The 19,447-nt window shown below is 36.1% G+C and overlaps 1 protein-coding gene across 2 annotated transcripts in view; it reads left to right on the top strand.

Annotated features, from left to right (window-relative positions):
* Window positions 1–19,447, top strand: part of CGNL1 (cingulin like 1) — a 193,571-nt gene that overhangs the window by 51,371 nt on the left and 122,753 nt on the right. For both annotated transcript variants that reach the window (XM_001377830.4, XM_056809509.1), the window contains exons 2-4: window positions 10,763–12,395; window positions 16,912–17,006; window positions 18,428–18,533. In XM_001377830.4, the coding sequence (XP_001377867.2) occupies window positions 10,779–12,395; window positions 16,912–17,006; window positions 18,428–18,533 (1,818 nt within the window). In that variant the 5' untranslated portion in view covers window positions 10,763–10,778. The remainder of the gene's footprint in view (window positions 1–10,762; window positions 12,396–16,911; window positions 17,007–18,427; window positions 18,534–19,447) is intronic.

Here is a 19,447-nt window from a genome sequence, read left to right as displayed (position 1 = left end):
AGGAGGTGGTAAGATCTGAATGGGACCTTGAATGGAAAGATAGGATTTAGACTTGTAGAGGAGAGGGAGAAAAAGCATTCCAGAAGACTTTTCCTTTGGTGAAAACAAAGGTTTAAGATAAAGCCAGGCTGGGAGCAGTGCCTGGATATCTGAGCTTCTCCAGTGGTTTAGAAGCCAACAAAAGCACCTTGCAAAAGTTTCCTCCCTTGAGGCTGCCTTGTATGGTAGTGCTGATGCCAGATACGAATTACATTGTGATCAAGTAAAAGTGTGTGTGCCTCCTTCTTCCAGTTCTAATATTATGTACCTCTCTTTCAGCATTGAAGGTGATTAAAAATCAGAGAACGGGGCACTGCTTTTGCAAGGGAACACTCAGAATTGATTGCAGTGTGTCAAGGGGGCAGATTTAGACAAATTAAAAGGATTGAAAGTCCATGGTTATTTTGCTGTTTTTGTTTAAATTGGTCATCATTCCTTTCTCTTGGCATTATTGTCCTGGAGGAGAGCCATATCAGTTGATCAAATAAATGAGAAAATAATATATAGAAAGTGTTTTGCAATCTTTAAGAATTATATAAATGTTATCTATTATTATTACAGAAATTTTCTTTATACTGGTTATTAAAAATTTCTCCACCCCTGCCTGTTTGTTCAACTGTTTATGAAGTCCCTACTCTGTGTGCAAGCTACCATATTAGGCTGCTTTTGCATTCTTAGAGAGCTCTCAGGGTTAACTAGCTTAATGAGTTATTTTGAAAGAGTATATTAGTGGTTAATGCTGTTTTAATTAAATACTTTTTTTAATTCACTGCCTTATAAATATTTCAGTAAAATTTTACTACCTACATTTGTTTTTTCTGACCACGAATGTACCTATAAAATTTTTCTGTCTTTTATCTTTACCACAGAGATAAAGACTCTCAAACTCCCTATCATCCTTCATTTTCCCCTTTCCTATCTATGACATAACTGTAGATACAGCAACTCTCAGGCATACATTTTCTTTTTCCCACACTCTCTGACACATTCCTCACTATCACTTAATTCTACATATTCCAGTATCTAATAAATAGTCTCACAGTCACAATAGTTTCCTTCCACCCATTTCTCTTTCCCTCAAATATGTTCTTTTGAATTCTCAATATGGTCAAGGCCAGGTGGCATTCAGAATCAGAGTGGACTCTAGGTAAAACTTTGAAGATAATCTGTTACACATGATGTCTGTGACTTTTGGCACATTATTTAGTCTTTCTGTTTCTTTTACAATTTTTCTCATCTGTCAGGTAAAAAGTTTCCTTCTAGCTCTAAACTAGTGCCTTGAACATAGTCAGCAATTAATAAATGTTTGAATGATAGCAGAACCAAAATGCTAGCAGTTCCTGTGATTTCCTAGCTTCTTAGGATGAGTCACTAGTACCAACTGTTTTCACTGCCTTTTAAAATTTATTAGGCTTCTTATAACCCTATAGAATCTTTTAGTTTCCTCCCCTTTAGACCTTGCCTCTACAACTGTATATTTGTGTTGTATACTTCCCATTCTCATCAAATGAGAGTCATTATTTATATTAAGGTATGAGTGATTATTGGCTTAAAGTAGTATACCTTTCAAGGTTATTTGCATTTTAATCTAGATTAAAGCTTTTTCTTAAAAGAAAATTATTTTATTCTAGCTTACATGTCCAAACAGTTTTAAATATTCATTTTCTAACATTTTGCTATCAACATTTCCCCTTCCCTCCTACCACTCCCCACTCATCAAGATGGCAGTTAATGTAAGTTGTACATGTGTTATTGTAATAATGAAAATAAATGTATTATGTAATAATTAAAATGCTACATGTAATATTTGGAAATTGATTTTGTTAAATAATATTAGTAAAAATGTGGTCATTGTTTATACAATTAACTCTTAAATCACTAGGATGATAGTAGCTTTTAATAACTTAATTTAATATAAATATAGTATAAGAAAGAAATAAGGAAGAAAGGAAGTAGAACATTTATTTCCTAGCCTACCACTATTAAAGTTTGATCTATAGAATTTCAGCTCTCTCCCTGACGAGGTTCTGATTTCCACATGGAAGTCTGGTAGTCTCTTCAGAGCAAAAGTTTTACCAGTCCACAAGGGTGTCTTCCACTTGAGCCACCAATGCTGAATGGAGTAGAAAAATCAATCCCAGAAAATTCATGCCAATGCTCCTTGCTCTCCTCTATGGTCTCATCTTTTATAGCTCTTTTCTCCACCTTCCTTCCTGTCTCTATGAGCTGGTCTATCATGTCTCAGGAACCCATCAAAATGTCTCTGCCCTGGACCTGTAAACCCTTAGTTCTGGGTCATGTTCCTAGGGTTCTTAACCTGTGACCTCTGTTTGGAACATTCTAGCCATGAGATGAGTCAAATGAGAAAAAAGTTCACAACCCTGAGATTCTGTTTGGCGATGAGCATGTTGAAATCTCCCCAATTAAGGGTTTCAGGAGATTAACACGCCTAGTCTTCCCAATGAATCATTTCAGATAACTAGCTTAGATCTTCTGGCTAGAGGTGCATACAATATTACACTGTCTAAGAAGAAATTACAATAATTTGGGGATAAGAGGAAAATAAAAGAGCAAAACCAGTGATTGGCAAGAACATTGACAAAAAGCCATTAGGGGGCAATCCCCTTTGGCTTTGGAGTTTACATTCAGAGTAAATGTGTTCAACCCCTTCAGTTTGATTCACTACATCCCAAAGTTCATTCTGGATCTTTTGATACAGTGTGTGGTTTCTGCAGGCTTCTTTATGATGCCTTCTTCAAAAAGTTCACTTTCTTGTTTTGGGGAGTTAGTGAGCTTTTTTTCCTGAAATTTCTTTAAAAAAAAGTTTAAAAAATCTTCGATTCTATGAAAATTATACATTATCATACCATGCCCATTTCCACCTTCATTATGTTGTGAAAGAAGACACATCACTTAAACTACAGACAAATTCAAGGAGGAAATAAAGTGAAGAAGGGTATGCTTCAATCTGTATTCAGTTTCTGTCAGTTCTTTCTATGGCAGTGAATATAGATTAAAGCTTTAAGTAAAAGTGATGGGAGTGCTAATGTGAAATATATACATTCAGAAATCAGGTAGAAGATTTTGATGTACCTTGATTGTTCCAAGGTTCTCTGCCTCCAGTTTAGGTCTGCCTTCCTGTGAGTGTACCATAGAGGAAGACAGATCTTCAGGGGTCTTTCTGCCACTTCTAACAGGATAGTAACAGGGTAAAGGGACACAAATTAAGCTCTCTTTAGGAGAGGGTGCAAAAGAGTGAGTTATGTCTCTGGTCTCAGAAGAGGGAATGTAGGAAATAAGCAGAAATCTAAAGGGTTTTTAATATTTATAAGAAAATAAATGAACTAAGTATAATTTGTTTGGCTCGCTTAAAAGTTTTCATCATGGTTATTAATATTTTAAAGCATGTTTTATTTAGATGATGAGAGATAGTATGGCAGAGTAGATGAAGAATTGTCTTTGAACCAGGAGGATTTGGTTTCAGCCCCTATCCCTGAGAAATATATGATGCTGAGCAAGCTAACTTATAAGTGCTTGAGGCAAATTTGCTAAGTCTATAGTAAGTTGCAGAGATGATAACATTCTGCATCACTGGAAGAGAGATTCCTTACTTGGAAGTTCCCTGTACCAACTAATCACAGGTCTAGCCCCTATCCTTTATTTATAATGTGACAGATTCATTCAAGGAATTCTGTTACAAGTAAAGAGACAAGCTGCTGAATTTTAAGGAATGGAGCAATTTTTGTTTATGCCAAACTTTTTTCTCATGAAAAACAGACAAAATCTTGAATAGAAGGTAGCAATACCATTGTAAAACAAAGGAGGTTCTTATGCTTTCTGAATTTCTTGTCTTCCACTATATCACATTTTCTTCTGTTTTTTTTTTTCAATCTTCTGGTTTTATTTTATTGTTTCTTGATGTCTCATGGAGTCAGTTTTTATTTGCCCAATTCTAATTTTTATGAAGTTATTTTCTTTAGTGAATTTTTTTACAACTTTCTCCATTTGTCCAATTATACTTCTTGGGAAATTCATCTCCTGAGTGTACTTTTTGTCTTTTTTCACCATTTGGCCTATTCTGATTTTTGAGGTGTTTTTTCCTTTTTTTTTTATACCTCCTTACCAAGCTGTTAATTTTTTTCCATGATTTTCTTTAATTATCCTCATTTCTTTTCCCAGTTTTACCTCTACCTATCTTATTTGATTTTTAAAATTCTTTTGAGCTCTTTCAAGCTCTATGAATTGAAACCAATTCATATTTTTCTTTGAGACTTTGCATGTATCTGTCTTATTTACTTTGTCCTCTTCTGAGTTTGTTTTGATCTTCCCTATCTCCATACGAACTTTTTATGGTCAGTTTCTTTTAATGTTAGGTCACTTTTTCCCAGCATATTTCTTGACTTTTAACTTTATGTTAAAATTGAGCTCTGTTTCTGGAGTGGAGGAAGTCACTGTCTTAAGCTATAGATTTTTTGTGCTGCTATTTTCAGAGCTAAGTCTGCAGAGTTTTCAGTTCTTTTATGTGGTTGGTCTAAGGAAAGGTGTGGTAACTATTTTCCTGGTCTATGCTTTGGACTCCGTGTGACCATAAGCACTCATTTCCACCCTGGTCAGTGGTCCCCCCTCCTGCTCATGCTCTTTCTTATCCTGGGACTTTGACACAGAATTGTGTATGGGCAATGCAATAGAATCTTGGTCCCAGGTTAGCAAAGGGTCTTCTGACCATTTTCCCGAGCCCATTTGGCCTGTGTGCAGAGAGTTCCAGAAGCCAACTTTACAGCATTTCAGTCACTGCCAAAGCCTGCTGCTGACCTGATGGGTGAGACCTGCACTGGATTGTACTCTACTCTTACCCCATTTAAACACACTTTTCTTATCAACTTTCTAAGTTGGCTTGGGAAGGAAAATTGTTTTATCTCTTCTTTTTGTTGGTTTTGCCTCTCCATAATTCTTTTTGAGGCACTATTTTCATATTATTTGTAAGCTCAAGTAAATCTATCTTTATTCTGCCATCTTGACTCTTTGTCCTCCATCATGTCAAACAGATTATCCCTCTACTTAGGAGGATAGAAACATATCTATTCTCTTCTAGAGCTGTGTTGGTGAACCTGTGGTTGCATGCTAGAGGGTTATTTACCCCTCCCCCTCTCCACTGTGCCTTTTTCACTTCATTTGCCCCTTTGCCCAGCAGTCCAGTGAGAGCACTTCCTCCCCTGTCTGGGGTAAGGGGGTAGCTCACTTGTATTGTGAGGGTGCAGTTTGGGCACTTGATATCTGAAAGGTTTGCCATCACTGCTGTAGAGGAAGAAGTGCAGGGAAAAAGTCCATAAGGGAAGGAATTTAATTTTTCTCCTATGATAATCCATTGTAGAGGCTAGAATTTCATTGTGTTCTTACATATACATGCTAGTACTTTAATAATTTTAGCCTTAAAAATAGAATTATTGTGATCTGTTAGTGCAATGATCTGACAGATTCTACCTGCTGCGTAAATTTTTGAAATTATTTTGGAGACTAAAAATGATATAGGATCATCTTGTTTTCCAATAAAATCTGATTATTTCCTTTTGAGAGAAAAATAATAAATATTCAGCTCATTAACTTTCCAAATTTAGGAAAGAAGGCATAAAATTAGATTTGATAAGCAGTAGTAGCATAAATAGTATAGTTTCATATTATGATTTTTTAAGGACAAAAGTGAGAGGATAGAGACAAACACATAAAATGAAAGTGAAACAGAGTGGGGGGGCACATAAATGGAAGATGGGTACATATAGTGAGTTTCTTATGTTAACATATTTGTTGGAAGGAAATGACCCATGACTCATTCTATAACTGTATTTAAAATTTTTTCATTGGGTTTCCAACACCCCCACCTCCATGTTGTAGACTAGCCTTTTCTGCTTTTAATTTCAACCTCCAAAATTTAACTAAATAATTCTGAAGCTATTTCTATACTAAACAAATGACAGATTCTAGGAAATTTCTTAGGAAACTTTGAAACTTCAGTTAATTTAGTTAGCTTTGCCTGCCAGTTCCTTGAATGTTCAGAAGTTTCATTTAACCCAATTTGATGGACAGAATACTAAACCAGAGAAAACTTGTTCAAATACTGACTATAATATTTATTTTATTTTTGAAATGACCTCTTCATTTGATTTTTCCAAAATGATTTCACTTATTTATTTTAATGGATTTAGCATTTATTTCTATTGTGACTTTGGACAAGTGGATTAACCTTTCTGAACTTTAGTTTTATCATTTATAATAGGAACTAATTGGACAAAACCAGGAGTTTTTAACCTTTTGTCTAATACCCATTCTCAGATAATGCTTTTAAATTCCTAGACTATCTAGGACTACAAAAGAAGCAAATGATATTGAAATACATATATAACAATGTTTTAAAAGAATTACTGGATCCTAGGTTAAGACCTGAATGAGATGCTTTCTAAAGTTCCTTCTAATCCTAAATCCTATTAATGGCATTTTCAAGTGCTGTTTCATTTCATTCTTTCATTTATTTAATTTTTCTTGGTCTTTCAGGGTGGGAGGAGGACAACTTTACAAATGAAATTAAAGTTCTGTGTATACCTGTGAGTGTGAAGACCTTTTATAGGTGTCAATAATGCAACAACTTACCATCTCCACTCTCCTTAAAAAAGAGAAAGAAAGGGAAGATTTCTTTAAGTTTAATCAGGTTTCCCTTGCCATTTCAAGTCTCTTGACTTTATAACGGATTGCCATATCATCCAACTTCAGGAGGGGAAATTATTTTCTGGCTTGCAACTCATTTTTCCATACTTGTTGCCAGGCTCAGTGAAAGTTAAACAGAGACCTAAACCTGATTGGGTTTGATCTCTCCTGTTGAGGGTTCTGTACATCCTAGTTTTAGGTACGAGAGTTCTGGACTTGAATTTACTTAAAAGTTATGGTCCTGTTTTAAGTACTTACTCAGTATATGATCATTAACAAGTAACTTAAGCTTGTTTCCCATTTGTAAAATGGGGATAATGATACTTGGTACTACCAATCTCACAAACTGGTTGGGAGAGAAATGCTTTTATAAATCTTGAAAGGTCTATGTCCCTGTTATTGTTATTGGTATTCTCTTAAAATAACTTTTTGGGCATAGTTGGGTGGCTTAGTGGATTGAGAGAAAGGCCCAGAGATGGAGGGTTCTAGGTTCAAATATGACTTCAGACACTCCCTAACTGCGTGACCCTGCACTACAGAATATTGATTCTAAGATAGAAGGTAAAGGTTTAAAAAAATAAATTGAAAAACTCTTAATGGAGTTTGCCCCCTTTACCCATTTTACATTGGTCTTATACCTATTTCCATAGCATTTCTTTTCTGAAAGGGTTTAAATCAGTGAGGTTGTTTTAAACCCACATGATGCTTCTTGGACTTTGGGATGGCAGGTGAGTATCCTTATAATTCTTCAAAGTGCTCTTGAGGAATTAGACTAGTTCAGAAATGAAGAGGGTGCCAGGAAAATGTGAATAATCTGTATACTCAGTTGTTAGTATGTAACACCCTCCAGAAAGGGTATGTTTCTGTCTGGCGCATGTTAACGGTTCTTCCAACAGAGTTGTTTTTGTCCGCATTCATTAGCACATTTGCTGATCTCGCTAAGTAAAGCAATTACTGTATTTTAACCATCTTTTCCAATAGGAAACACAGTGTTTATTGGCCAGATGTCGATGTGACACTCTGGCAAATTATCAGCTTTTACTGCATAATTAGGTAAGGCACCATTTGGGCGCTATCTCTGAGCGAAGGTGTAGACATGGAACGTGATGTGTTAAGGTTTTAACTTGGGTTACTCTCTGAAATTAGAGAATAGCTTTCAACAGATTTTATTAATGAATATGCTGTTTATAGTTATATCATGAAGAATAGTCTGAATTGGGATTAAGCAAGACTTAGTAAAAATCATACTTTCCTGGGTGCTACATGGTGGCTGGAGGTTCTCACTGGCTCTTCCTAAGGAACAGGTAGTAGTATATTGTTCCTTTTTTCAAAAAGCATTAGTAAATCGCTGCTGTTATCTCTGTTGTAAAATTCAGAAAGTTCCTCTCACAGGCTCTCTCTATTAATTTAACATTATTCCCAATGGCAAATTCTATATTCTATCTGAAATAGCTGTTCCCTGAAGTGGTTATTCCATCTCCTACTTGTTTGCATTTGCATAGGTATCCTTCATTCCTGGAATGCATGGCTTGTTCACATTCATCTCTTAGGAACCTGAGCTTTCTTCAAGATCCTGTTTAGGCATCCCTTCCTATGCCAGTGTCTTCCTCCTTTCCCTTGCCACCTCCCCACCCCCACTGTTAGTAGTTTCTTCTTTTTCAGATTGTCTTATTATCAGCTTTTTTTGTGTGTACCACATCTTTCAGAATATGAATTCCTTACAGGCAAGACTATTTCATTTTTGTTTTTGCAATAGACCCTTAAAAATTGTTCAGGAGGGGCAGCTAGGTGGACACTTCCTAGTTGTGGAACCCTGGAAAATCACTTAACCCCCATTGCCTAGCCCTTACCACTCTTCAGCCTTAGAACCAATACAGGACAGATTTTAAAATGGAAGGTAAGGGTTATTTAAAAAACAAAGGTTCATTGTAGCATTACCAGCTCTTACAAAGCCGGAAAACCACTAAATTTGGTCTTAGTGATAGGCTAAATTTTTTGTTGCTTAAGATCTGCATAAATAAGATGACACATTTTTATGGTCATATGAGCTCCTGAAGTCAAGCTTCTCTGTACCAGTGGTATTAGTGTTCTTATGACTGAAGTCAAGAACCTTTTGAAGTATTGAAGGTGATTTTGCTACCTTCCTAAGAACTATGACTCTTGGATAACATTGACTAGAGTTGGTCTTTCATTCAAGATACTGGGCAATAAATGAAATTCAAGAATAAAATTTCTTATAGACTGTTATGACTGTAATAAATATAAATACACAAACAACTCTTATAGCAGTTTTAGTATGATAATTACATAAGGGCCCTACAGAGTTATATCAGAAATACCCAGAGAATGGACAGATCACTGACCACTAACTGGTTGATCACAAAATATTTCAGAGAAAATAGGTGACAGCTATGGAAGGGAAGGACTTAAAAAACCAGGAAAGCAGCCCTAGGTTTCTCTTCTGTAAAATGAGGACAATAGCAACACCCACCTCACAGGGATGTTGTGAAGAGCAAATGAGATAATATATGTAAAACACATTGCAAATAAACCTTTATACTCTGCATAAATATTATCTATAGCAAGGTAAGGGATATAGTTTGAGGATTATACATTATTTCTTTTGGGTTATTTCTCTCTTCTCACCCTACCACCTACATTTTGAGAGACAATTTAAGAAAAAAAAAATCCCCCTCTAGAAATAGCTTAGTGAAAGTCAGAATAATGTACAGTGTTATATAGAGTAGAGAAAATGCAAGACTAGATAAAGAAATAAGTAGTTTACTTTGACTAGGACATAAATCCTATGAAGGGTTGTGATATGATTAATGACTAGAAGTTTGAAGCAAGTTGTTGAGGACCTTGTTTTCCAGACTAAGTAAGTAATTTGTATTTTATTTAGAAAGTAATGGGGAAGCACTGAAAAATTTTCAACAGACTATTCTGATATGATGTTTAGTATTGCAGTGGTCCAAAAGATACAGTGAAGTAGGAAAGAGATTAGAGACAAGAAGAGTGGGTAGGAGGCTCTTATAATAGTCTTACAGTAGAATATTGATGGTTTCAACCAGAGTGTTGAGGAAAAAGAAGTTAGAGGTAGATGGTGATGGTTGAGATTTCTTTTTCTTTAGTTGTTTCAGTCATATCTGACTTTTTGTGACCCCATTTGAAGTTTTCTTGGCGTAGATACTGAAAAGATTTGCTATTTCCTTGTCCAGTTCATTTTACAAATGAGGAAACTGAGGCAAATAGTTAAGTGATTTGCCCAGGACCACAAAGCTAGTAAGGGGTCTGAGGACAGATTTGAACTCAGGAAAATGAGTCTTCCTGATTCCCAACCCACTTACCTTATTGCTTGATGTTGATGGTCTGAACCAGGAAGTTAGCAGAAAGTAGAAGTTAGAGGATAGATGATGTTTGACATTTCATAGAAAGAATCAAATTGATTGATAAGATCTGGCAACTGATTAGATGTTAAGGAGGAGAATTCAAAAATAACTGAATTATGAACCTGGGGAAAAGGTCAGAAGTGCCATCTGTAGAAACCAAGAAGTTAGCAGAAAAGACATGGAGGGAAGGAAAAGAGATGAGTTTGGTTTTGGATGTGGGAAATTTAAAGTATCATTGGAATATTTAGTGGAGGTATCAAGTTGTCAAATGGCAAAACGGCTTTTGCAGATGCTCTTGGTGGTTGCCAGAGGGAGACAAAAGGAGATTAGTGAGGAGTGGGTAGAGTGGTTTTGACTCCTTTGGTTGTGGTCATATTCAAGAGAGTGATTCTTACTAATGATGATTCACACTCTGGAAAGATAGATGCAGTGATCCATAGCATCATCATTCATTCAAAAGGGAATATTAATGAAGGCTCAGAAATTTTCCATGGGAGTGGTTAGGGAACTTTTGTGTTTCTTTTTCAGTCCTGGAAAATGTCTTTGATATAAAATGCATTTTATTTTTAATGGGTGAAGTCTTGTCTCATTTAAAGACTAACTTTTTCCCCTATCCCCCCTCTTTTTTTTTTTAATAGCTCAAACACAAACATCATGGAACTATATTTTGGAGAATATAAGCATGTACAGCAGGAGTATGGAGTACATCTTAGGCTTGAAAGTGAAGAGACCAAAAAATCAAGACTTTCTCAAAATGCCAAGACAGGATCATATGGTGTCAGTATTAGGGTACAAGGAATCGATGGCCACCCATACATTGTACTGAATAATACAGAGAGATGTTTGGCAGGTATTCCTTTTGCAGAGAATGGGCCATCATTTACATCTCCAGGAATCAATGACCTAGGTCTACATTCCAACATGGATCCCAGGCTGGAAGAGAAAGCCAGTGAAGAAATACAGTTCCCAGAAAACCCATATGTACAGCCCAGTGCTTTTAGAAGTCTAAAGCCAGCTAGTCTATATGAAGGTAAAAATGGACTTCTTGAGCACAAAGATAGTTCACTAAAATCTTCTAGTATGTTGAACTTTCAGAGACACCCTGAACTTTTGCAGCCTTATAATCCTGAAAAGAATGAACTGAATTTAGAGACTCACAAATCTCCCGAGTGCAACTGGACCAAAATGCTTACAGATGAAACTAAAAATGATAAGCGTTCTCGAACTTGCTTTTCTAAACCTGCTTCTTCTCAGCCAGCTAGCATGCCTTCAGGAGATATGTCAAAATGCAATGTGACAGCCATTCGTTTGTGCAGCTCAATTGTGATAGATGATCCCAAGAAACAGGCATCAGTGTGTCTAAATGTTCAAAGCTGTGCCAATGAAGGACTGACAACTGGATCTTCTACTCCCAGTGAAAAACCCCTTACTACCATCCACCCTGATACTCATCAGGAAAGCAAAAAAATCCGGCCAGATGTTCTCCCCTTTCGCCGACAAGATTCTGCTGGACCAGTATTGGATGGTTATAGGTCACGAAGGTCTTCATCATCCTCAGTAACCCCCACTTCAGCCAACTCTTTGTACAAATTTTTACTGGATGACCAAGATTATGCCATCCATGCTGACAATGTGAATCGTCATGAAAATAGAAGATATATCCCTTTTATGCCAGGGACAGGCAGGGATATTGACACAGGATCCATTCCAGGTGTAGATCAATTAATTGAAAAATTTGATCAGAAAGTTGGCTCCCAGAGGAGGGGGAGATCTGGGAAAAGGAACAGAATTCATCCAGATGATCGCAAGAGGTCTAGAAGTGTAGATAGTGCCTTTCCCTTTGGTCTCCAGGGAGATTCTGAATACTTAGATGAGTTTAGTCGAAACTTGGGCAAATCAAGTGAACATCTCTTAAGACCATCTCAAGTTTGGCAGCAGAAGCCCCTATCTCGAGAACGCCGTCTGCTTTCTGGTGGGAAACATACCATGGTAGGACAGACCTCTGGGAAACTGCAGGAACAAGGTCAGGATTCTCTCGATGGACAGCCTAGGCTTTCTCAGTTAAATAATGCAAACAAAGTTCATGAAAATAAAGTTAGCAAAGACAGTGGAATGATGGGCCCGACTATACTCTCAGCACAGAATAAAAAGGAGGAGATGAAAACAGCAACTGCAACAGTGGTGTTACAGAATCAGGCTGCATCCATTTTGCCTGATGCAGGGACAAAGAAAATTTCCATCAAGACACTCTCTTCTGCTACAAATACTCAGGTAATTCCATGTGATAAATGTTTTTTTAAAAAGTGGTTTCAAGGACAGTGCAGGACAGGGACTGAGTCAGAGGACTTTGATTCACTTCTTACACTATCTGTTTGACTTCTGACAAGTCACTGAAACTTTGGGCTTTTGTTTCCTCATTGTAAAATCTGGGGGTTAGACTAGATGGCTTCCTACATCTCTTCTAACTCTACTCTTTTGTTCTTATGATTCTTTATGGGAAAGAGGAGTCAGTAAAGCATATGTGAAAGTAAACACATTTTGACTTTATTTGAAAAAAAAAAAACCCAAAACATTAAGGGCAGTTAGGTAGCTAAGTGAGTAGAGAACCAGCCCTGGAAACAAGAGATCCTGAGTTTAAAATTGGCCCCAGATACTTGCTAGCTGTATGCCTTTGGACAAGTCACTTAATCCCAGTTCCCTATCCTTTGGTGCTCTTCTGCCTTGGTACTGATACACAATTCTAAGACATAAGGTATGGGTTTTAAATTAAAAAAAAAATAACCTATGTTTGAGAGCTTTAAGATTTCACATAGTCAGGACCAACAGTACTCAATATAAATATGAATGATTAAAGTATGTAATCGTTAATAGATTAGGGATAAATAAAATCTAAATTTTGTTTCAAAATCATGTAATTTTGTTGATGTTCATGGACACAACTTGTGACCCTCCTTTGAGGTGGTATTTCCCTTGGCTGAAAACTTCATTATCCTGCAGCTTAACATGATGATGAATTTCTCTGAATTTAACTAGTCTCACAGATGACAAACAATACAGATCATAACCAGACCTGAACCCAAAGCTTTAATGGCTTGATCAGGACTGCCAGAGTTCATCCTCTTCTCTCATAATCTTTGAGAACCCAGGGTTACCTCCATGTTCTTGGGAAACTAATGGAGGATAGACAAATAGTATCTCTAGAAAAAAATAAAATATACCTTATTAATTCCCCTTATAATACAGTAGTCCAAATCATAATAGGTATCTTATGTCAGTCATTAAATACACATCAGTGATGTTTTAGGATTTTATGTATGGGGTATATATGGGCTGACCAATTGGAGTGGTTTAATGAGCATGTGTGTATATCTACACATACATATACATATAGACACAAATATGTGTAATGGCTATCTTTTCTCTTTCCCATTTTTGTGGCAATGTAGAGTAATCAAAATTTTTCTTTTTAGAAGTACACACAGATATTTAATTCTTAATGGGGAGAGTTTAGGGCAGAAGTGGTGTGTGCGGGTATACTTTTCTCTTTCCACCACTTGTATTTGACTTCTCATCTCCCCAGTTTCCACAGAACTCAGCCAAATCTTATCCAGGAGATGCATGTGTACCACTCAGGTTGTTCAGATTGTAGAAATCTGTTTAATATGGTAAGAAAATAAGTATTTATTTAAGCAAGAAGAAGGGGTTATAAACTAACAATTATGCTCGAAGATGTGCATGTAAGTGCTTAGTTCTTGAAAAAGTTTTCAAAAGTTTCTTTGAAACTTCAGGAAGGGAAGCCATCAATTATGTTACTTTTGTGGCTTCTTTGACCAGAGAGTTCCCCAGTGCTCAGAGTATTCATTGACATTTAGGTTTTTTTTTTTTAAAAGATCCCCAAAGTCCATTTTTATCCCAGAACATAGTTATACTGCTATTTCTGTTTTGTGCCAATAATGTTTATGTTTCCTTGGCAAAAACAAACAAACAAACAAAACCTCCCCCAAACCAAAAAGCCCCCAAAGTAACCCACTATCACCTACCCAAATCCAAGTTCTCAAATTTCATCGTGAATTTACCTTTTGTTCAGGCACTCACCTCTTAGATTGCTCTCATATTTAAGACTAATAAAGTAAATGCTATGGCTCAGGATTGTATACTGGAAAGTTCTAGAAGCTGGCATTTTTCAGAACGAAGTATAGATCTTTAATCTAATAATCAATACCATGAGGTCTGACTTTTGATCAGAGGGATAAATCCTAAAGGAGAGAAAGTAAAAATTTTCCTCTGTAACTTTTCTAAGATTTTGGAAGATTTTAATTAGCACATAATAACAATAACAATACTGATAGCATTTATATAGCACTTTGACATTTGGAAAGCACTTTACAAAGTTCTCATTTCATTTTTACAACAACATTGTGAAGAAAGTGCCAGTGATATCCTAATTTCTGAGACAAAGGGTAATTTTAAATTACTTGCCCAGGATTGTTAGCTAATACGTGTCTGAGACTGACTTTGAATTCTAGTCTTTCTGACTCTCATTCCTCATACTCTCTACATTATGTCATCTGGTTACCTCCATGAAATGCAAGAACTTATATGTGATTCCAAAAAACTGTGGAGCAATTGGAAAATACTTGTTAAGGGAATTTAGAGAGGCAGAGGGAAAATATGTACTTCTGAAGTTGCTTTTGAGAAACTTGGAGTTATAGCATATTAAGAGCAGAAAGGAACAAGGGACATTAGAGGTCATCTAATCCAAACCTTTCATTTTACAGATGAGGAAAGTTCATTAATGTAGTAAATGTAAAGGGCAGATATTTTTTTCTACTCAGAGGGCATCTTTGGTTTCTATAGGTTAAAGATAGAGCTAAGGGTACTGTTTTAAGGGTAAACTTGAAACTTTCAGATACTGTGAGACAATGACAGGTAGACAAATTAAAAGTCTTGAAAAGTTGCTAATTATTTGTTCTACCTTGTTCCCCTCTTACTTTTGGTGTTATGCTTGCTTTTTCCTCTTTCTAGGATTAGAGTTTGATCTCATTTGGAGTTTCAGAAGTCACTTTGATTTGTACTTTTATCAGTATCAATGGGTTTATGTTTAGTCTTTAAGGAATTTGATGATCTCTATATGTAATTTCCCTCTCACATGTCTTCCCCCACATTCATCCACAAAGAGAAACAGTTAAGCCAAACTGACAATGTCATCACATTTCTTAGGATCATTTGAGTTGAAAGGAACCTTAGATGCCAGGAAGCCCAATCTATCACTTTATAGATGAAGAAACAGCCTGAGAAAGATTAAATGACTTGCCTGAGGTCACAAAGCTAGTATCAGAAATAGAAGTTGAACTCTTTTGCTGACAATGACATAGTTGTCTAGAAAATACCCTAGAATATGACATTTCATGAAGCAGTTTGTACCTGTAGGTCCATACTACCTAGGGGAGGATTTTATCACCAGAGGACCATTTTGTAGAGAAAACAGTATTGGATTTGGAATCAGGAGACCTGTGTTTGAGTCTCAGATCAACCATTTATTCTGACTGACTTAGGAAAGTTACTTAACTTCTCAGATTTGGTTTTGTCATATGTAAAATATGGATAGTACTAACCATTTCCACTAGATTGTAGTGAGGAAATGTTTTAGTCAGCTGTAAAGCAATATATAAATAAAGGTTATTGTTTTAAATAAAATATTAATAAAACTAGTATTAGCACTAATTATAATGAAATTTCAATTCATTAAAAAATACAATGAAACTGTATAGAAAATTTCACTTGACACCGATGGTGATAAACATATGGTATTTTCCTTCATGGAGCTTACAATCTGGCAATGAAGTCTAATTGGGGACACCTAGGGGGCTCGGTGGATTGAAAGTCAACACCTGGAAATGGGAAAAGGAATATTAGAGTAGTTCATCTATCAAGACTAACTAAGTATGGTTTTTCCTACTCATAAGCTCTTGTATTACACCTAACAGTGGATTATCTTACCATACATGGATAATAATGGGACAGAATTTTTCAAAATAATTGGACTTTTTTTTTTTAAACTCTTACCTTCCATCTTAGAATCAATCTTGTATATTGGTTCCAAGGCAGAAGAGCAATAAGGATTAGGCAATAAGAGTTAAGTGACTCACCCAGGGTCACATAGCTAGGAAATGTCTTGATTTTATTTTTTAATTAATTAATTAAAAATATTTTTCAATGTTTATATGATTCATGCTCTTTCCCTCCCTTCCTCCCTCTTCCCTCTCAGAGCCAATGAGCAATTCCACTGGGTTATACATATACCATTGTTAGGCAATGGCTTGAGGTCAAATTTGAACCCAGGACCTTTGATCTCTAGTCCTGCCTCTCAATTCACTGAGCCATCTATCTGCCTCCTCCATTGACTGACTTAAGCAGTGCAAGATTTGGTGAAAACATTTGTTTTCATTCAAGTTGTTTTGTATTTTGAGACATTTTCATATTGTTGTCCTCATTTAGACTTTTCTTTGCCAAACTCTTTTTGGGGATCAGAATCTAATACTCCATTAAGATTTTGGAAATTGAGTGTTTTAGTGAGTCTTAGAATCTGAAGAGGAATATGGAGCAAGGTAGCCAGAGTTTTGGTAGGCAACCGGGAGTATGTGAGTGGGGATAGTAATGGTCACAATTAGGATCCTACATGAAATGTTTTTAAAAATTGCAAATATGTTTTGAAGCACCCATCAAGTATGCATCTTCTTCCTGCAGACTTACCTGTGATCATATAATGATCAATGTTCTGTTTTAGGCCACACCTGACCTATTGAAAGGCCAGCAAGAGCTTGCTCAACAAACAAATGAGGAGACAGCCAAGCAGATCCTTTACAATTACCTCAAAGAAGGGTTGGTGACTTCATTTATTTGAATGCCATGAGCCATGTAATTTTTGATGTGTATTGTTTATTTGCTGTCAGAATGCTTTGGGATATTTGTGCCCTTCAGCCATGTAGATGCCATATGGTGACTGTTTTATAAAAGGAATATAATTAAAAGGCTGAAATTTTTATAACGGTATTTAAAATTTCAAGAGAAGACATTTTTTCTTCCTAAAATGAAATTTTTTCAGTAAAAAAAAGCATAAGACTATTATTTCAAATGCAAATGTTTTATTTGAAAACTTGTCAACTAGTCTGTATAAAATCAAAATTAGTGACATAATTTTCTGAATGTTTTTTGACTCAAAAAATTAATATTGGGTGACAGGTTTCAGGCCCTCATTAAACAGCAACTTCAGGTGTATAATTCTAGGCCAGACATTTGTTAATTCTTTCCTTCTCTCATTCTTTATCAAGTTTGGTAAAGTTATTCTTGATAACAGGATCTAGAGTTTAAAGGGTCCTTAGAGAGCATCTAGTGCAATTCTGTCATTCTACAAATTTGAAAAAAGTTTGTTTTTATTTCTCCATCTCTTAGCCTAGCACAATGCCTGGTATCTAGTAGGTGCCTAATAAATGCTTATTGATTGATTGAAGGCTCGAGGCTATAAGCAACTTGGCCTAAAGAATGGTCCTCTAAATTGTCATTCACAAAATTAAGATTCAAATCCAGGTTCTTCCTCTTCTACTGTTGCCTCTTAGTGCCATATAATTGTTCTCCAAAACACTGAATCAATCAAGAGAAAACTTGTGTGAATGGACTTTCCTGTTGGGGAGAATGTATGAACTATTTGAACTAAAGACCAAAATACCAAGTTTTCATTAAAGATTATTCTCCAACTGTGAGTGCAGCTCCTGCTTAATTAAAAATGGGGACCCTGAGAGTGATTTCCCAAACTAAGCTGTAGCAGACATAACAAATTAAAAACAAACACCATGACAATTCTGACTCCCAAAAAGCCATACCTGTATCAATAAACTTATCAGAATCTATAGCTTCTTGTAGTACTTTACAAAAGACTGATTTATAGCTACACTACACGGGATTTTCTTACATTTTCTTTTAAGTGTAGTTCTAATGCTTTTAGAGCAAAACTCAGTGAATAAGAATGCTGGATTTGGAGTCAGGAAGGACATGGGTTCAGATCCCCTTTGTCATTTATAGACTTTACAACCTAAGGCAAGCCACATAGTCCCTATCTGTCTTAGGTAACTTCCTATCGCATCTACTGTGCCACTGAAAAGTTGAGATCAGTTTCATTGGGTATGGAGCCCTGGGAATTCTCACCAGTACTTCCCTTATCTCCTCAGTCATGGATTTAACTCCATCTGAAATGAATCAGAAGTATCTCACAAGGTTTATTTATGCTCTTTTTTTTTTTCCTGTAGGAGCACCGATAATGATGATGCTACTAAGAGAAAAGTGAACCTGGTCTTTGAGAAGATTCAGACTTTAAAGTCTCGAGCAGCTGGAAGTGCACAAGGAAACAATCGAGTAAATTGGGATTTTACATTAAATATAGAATATTAGTTGGAGAGATGAAAAAGCATACTTATATCTAGGCTATCGTTTTATTTATTGGTGTAAGAAAAATAAGGTGCTGTAGAGATTATTTAGCCAGTCCTTCAGCCTATCTATCAATTTCCTCTCACTCCAGACCTAATAAATTGTTGCTTGGCTTTTCCTTGAACATTTGAAGGAACAAAGAAATCACAACCTTGTTAATAAGTCCATTCAATTACTGAATAGTTCTCTTAGAAGAATCTTCTTTATATTGAAATGAAAGCTAAATTACTATAATTTTTACCCATTGGTTTAAATCTATATAGCCATAAGAATTTAATCCCTCTTCCATCTAAGAGCCTGTGTGAGGAAAGTTCTCTCCCCACCCCTCACCTCTGTTCTGGGTAACACAGCCAACAGGCATCTGCGTGAGTTTATGTGATTCTGTGTGAGTTTGTGTCACTTGACCCACACTCCATGACATAGGTGACTCAAACTCATGCAGACTCACGTAGATTCTCATAGACACCTGCCAGCTATGTTACCCAGAAGTGGGGGAAGAACTTTCCTCACACAAGCCCTTCATGTATTTTAAGATTATTATTCTTAGTCCTCTCATCTACAGGCTAAAGAACCTCTTTTCCTTCAACAGTTTCTCATTTGTCATGAATTTGAAGCCCTTCACCTCTGAATTTACCCTGGATGCACCCAAATTTGTTAATAGACCTCAGGATTTGTTAATATTTCTCTTTTAATATATGTTGTCCCAAGCTGGTTATTCTTGTAGCCTGACTACATAATACTGGCTGCCATCTCACACTATTGATTATTGATCATCATTAGACCCTATCATCTCTGCAAGCTGTTGTCTTATATCTCTCCTCCTTTTTTAGTTAAGTTCCTTG

This window comes from Monodelphis domestica, chromosome 1 (genome assembly GCF_027887165.1).
Source record: "Monodelphis domestica isolate mMonDom1 chromosome 1, mMonDom1.pri, whole genome shotgun sequence".
Lineage (NCBI taxonomy): Eukaryota > Metazoa > Chordata > Mammalia > Didelphimorphia > Didelphidae > Monodelphis > Monodelphis domestica.
The sequence above is the reverse complement of the archived record's forward strand: the minus strand, read 5'-3'. Positions and strand labels throughout refer to the sequence as shown.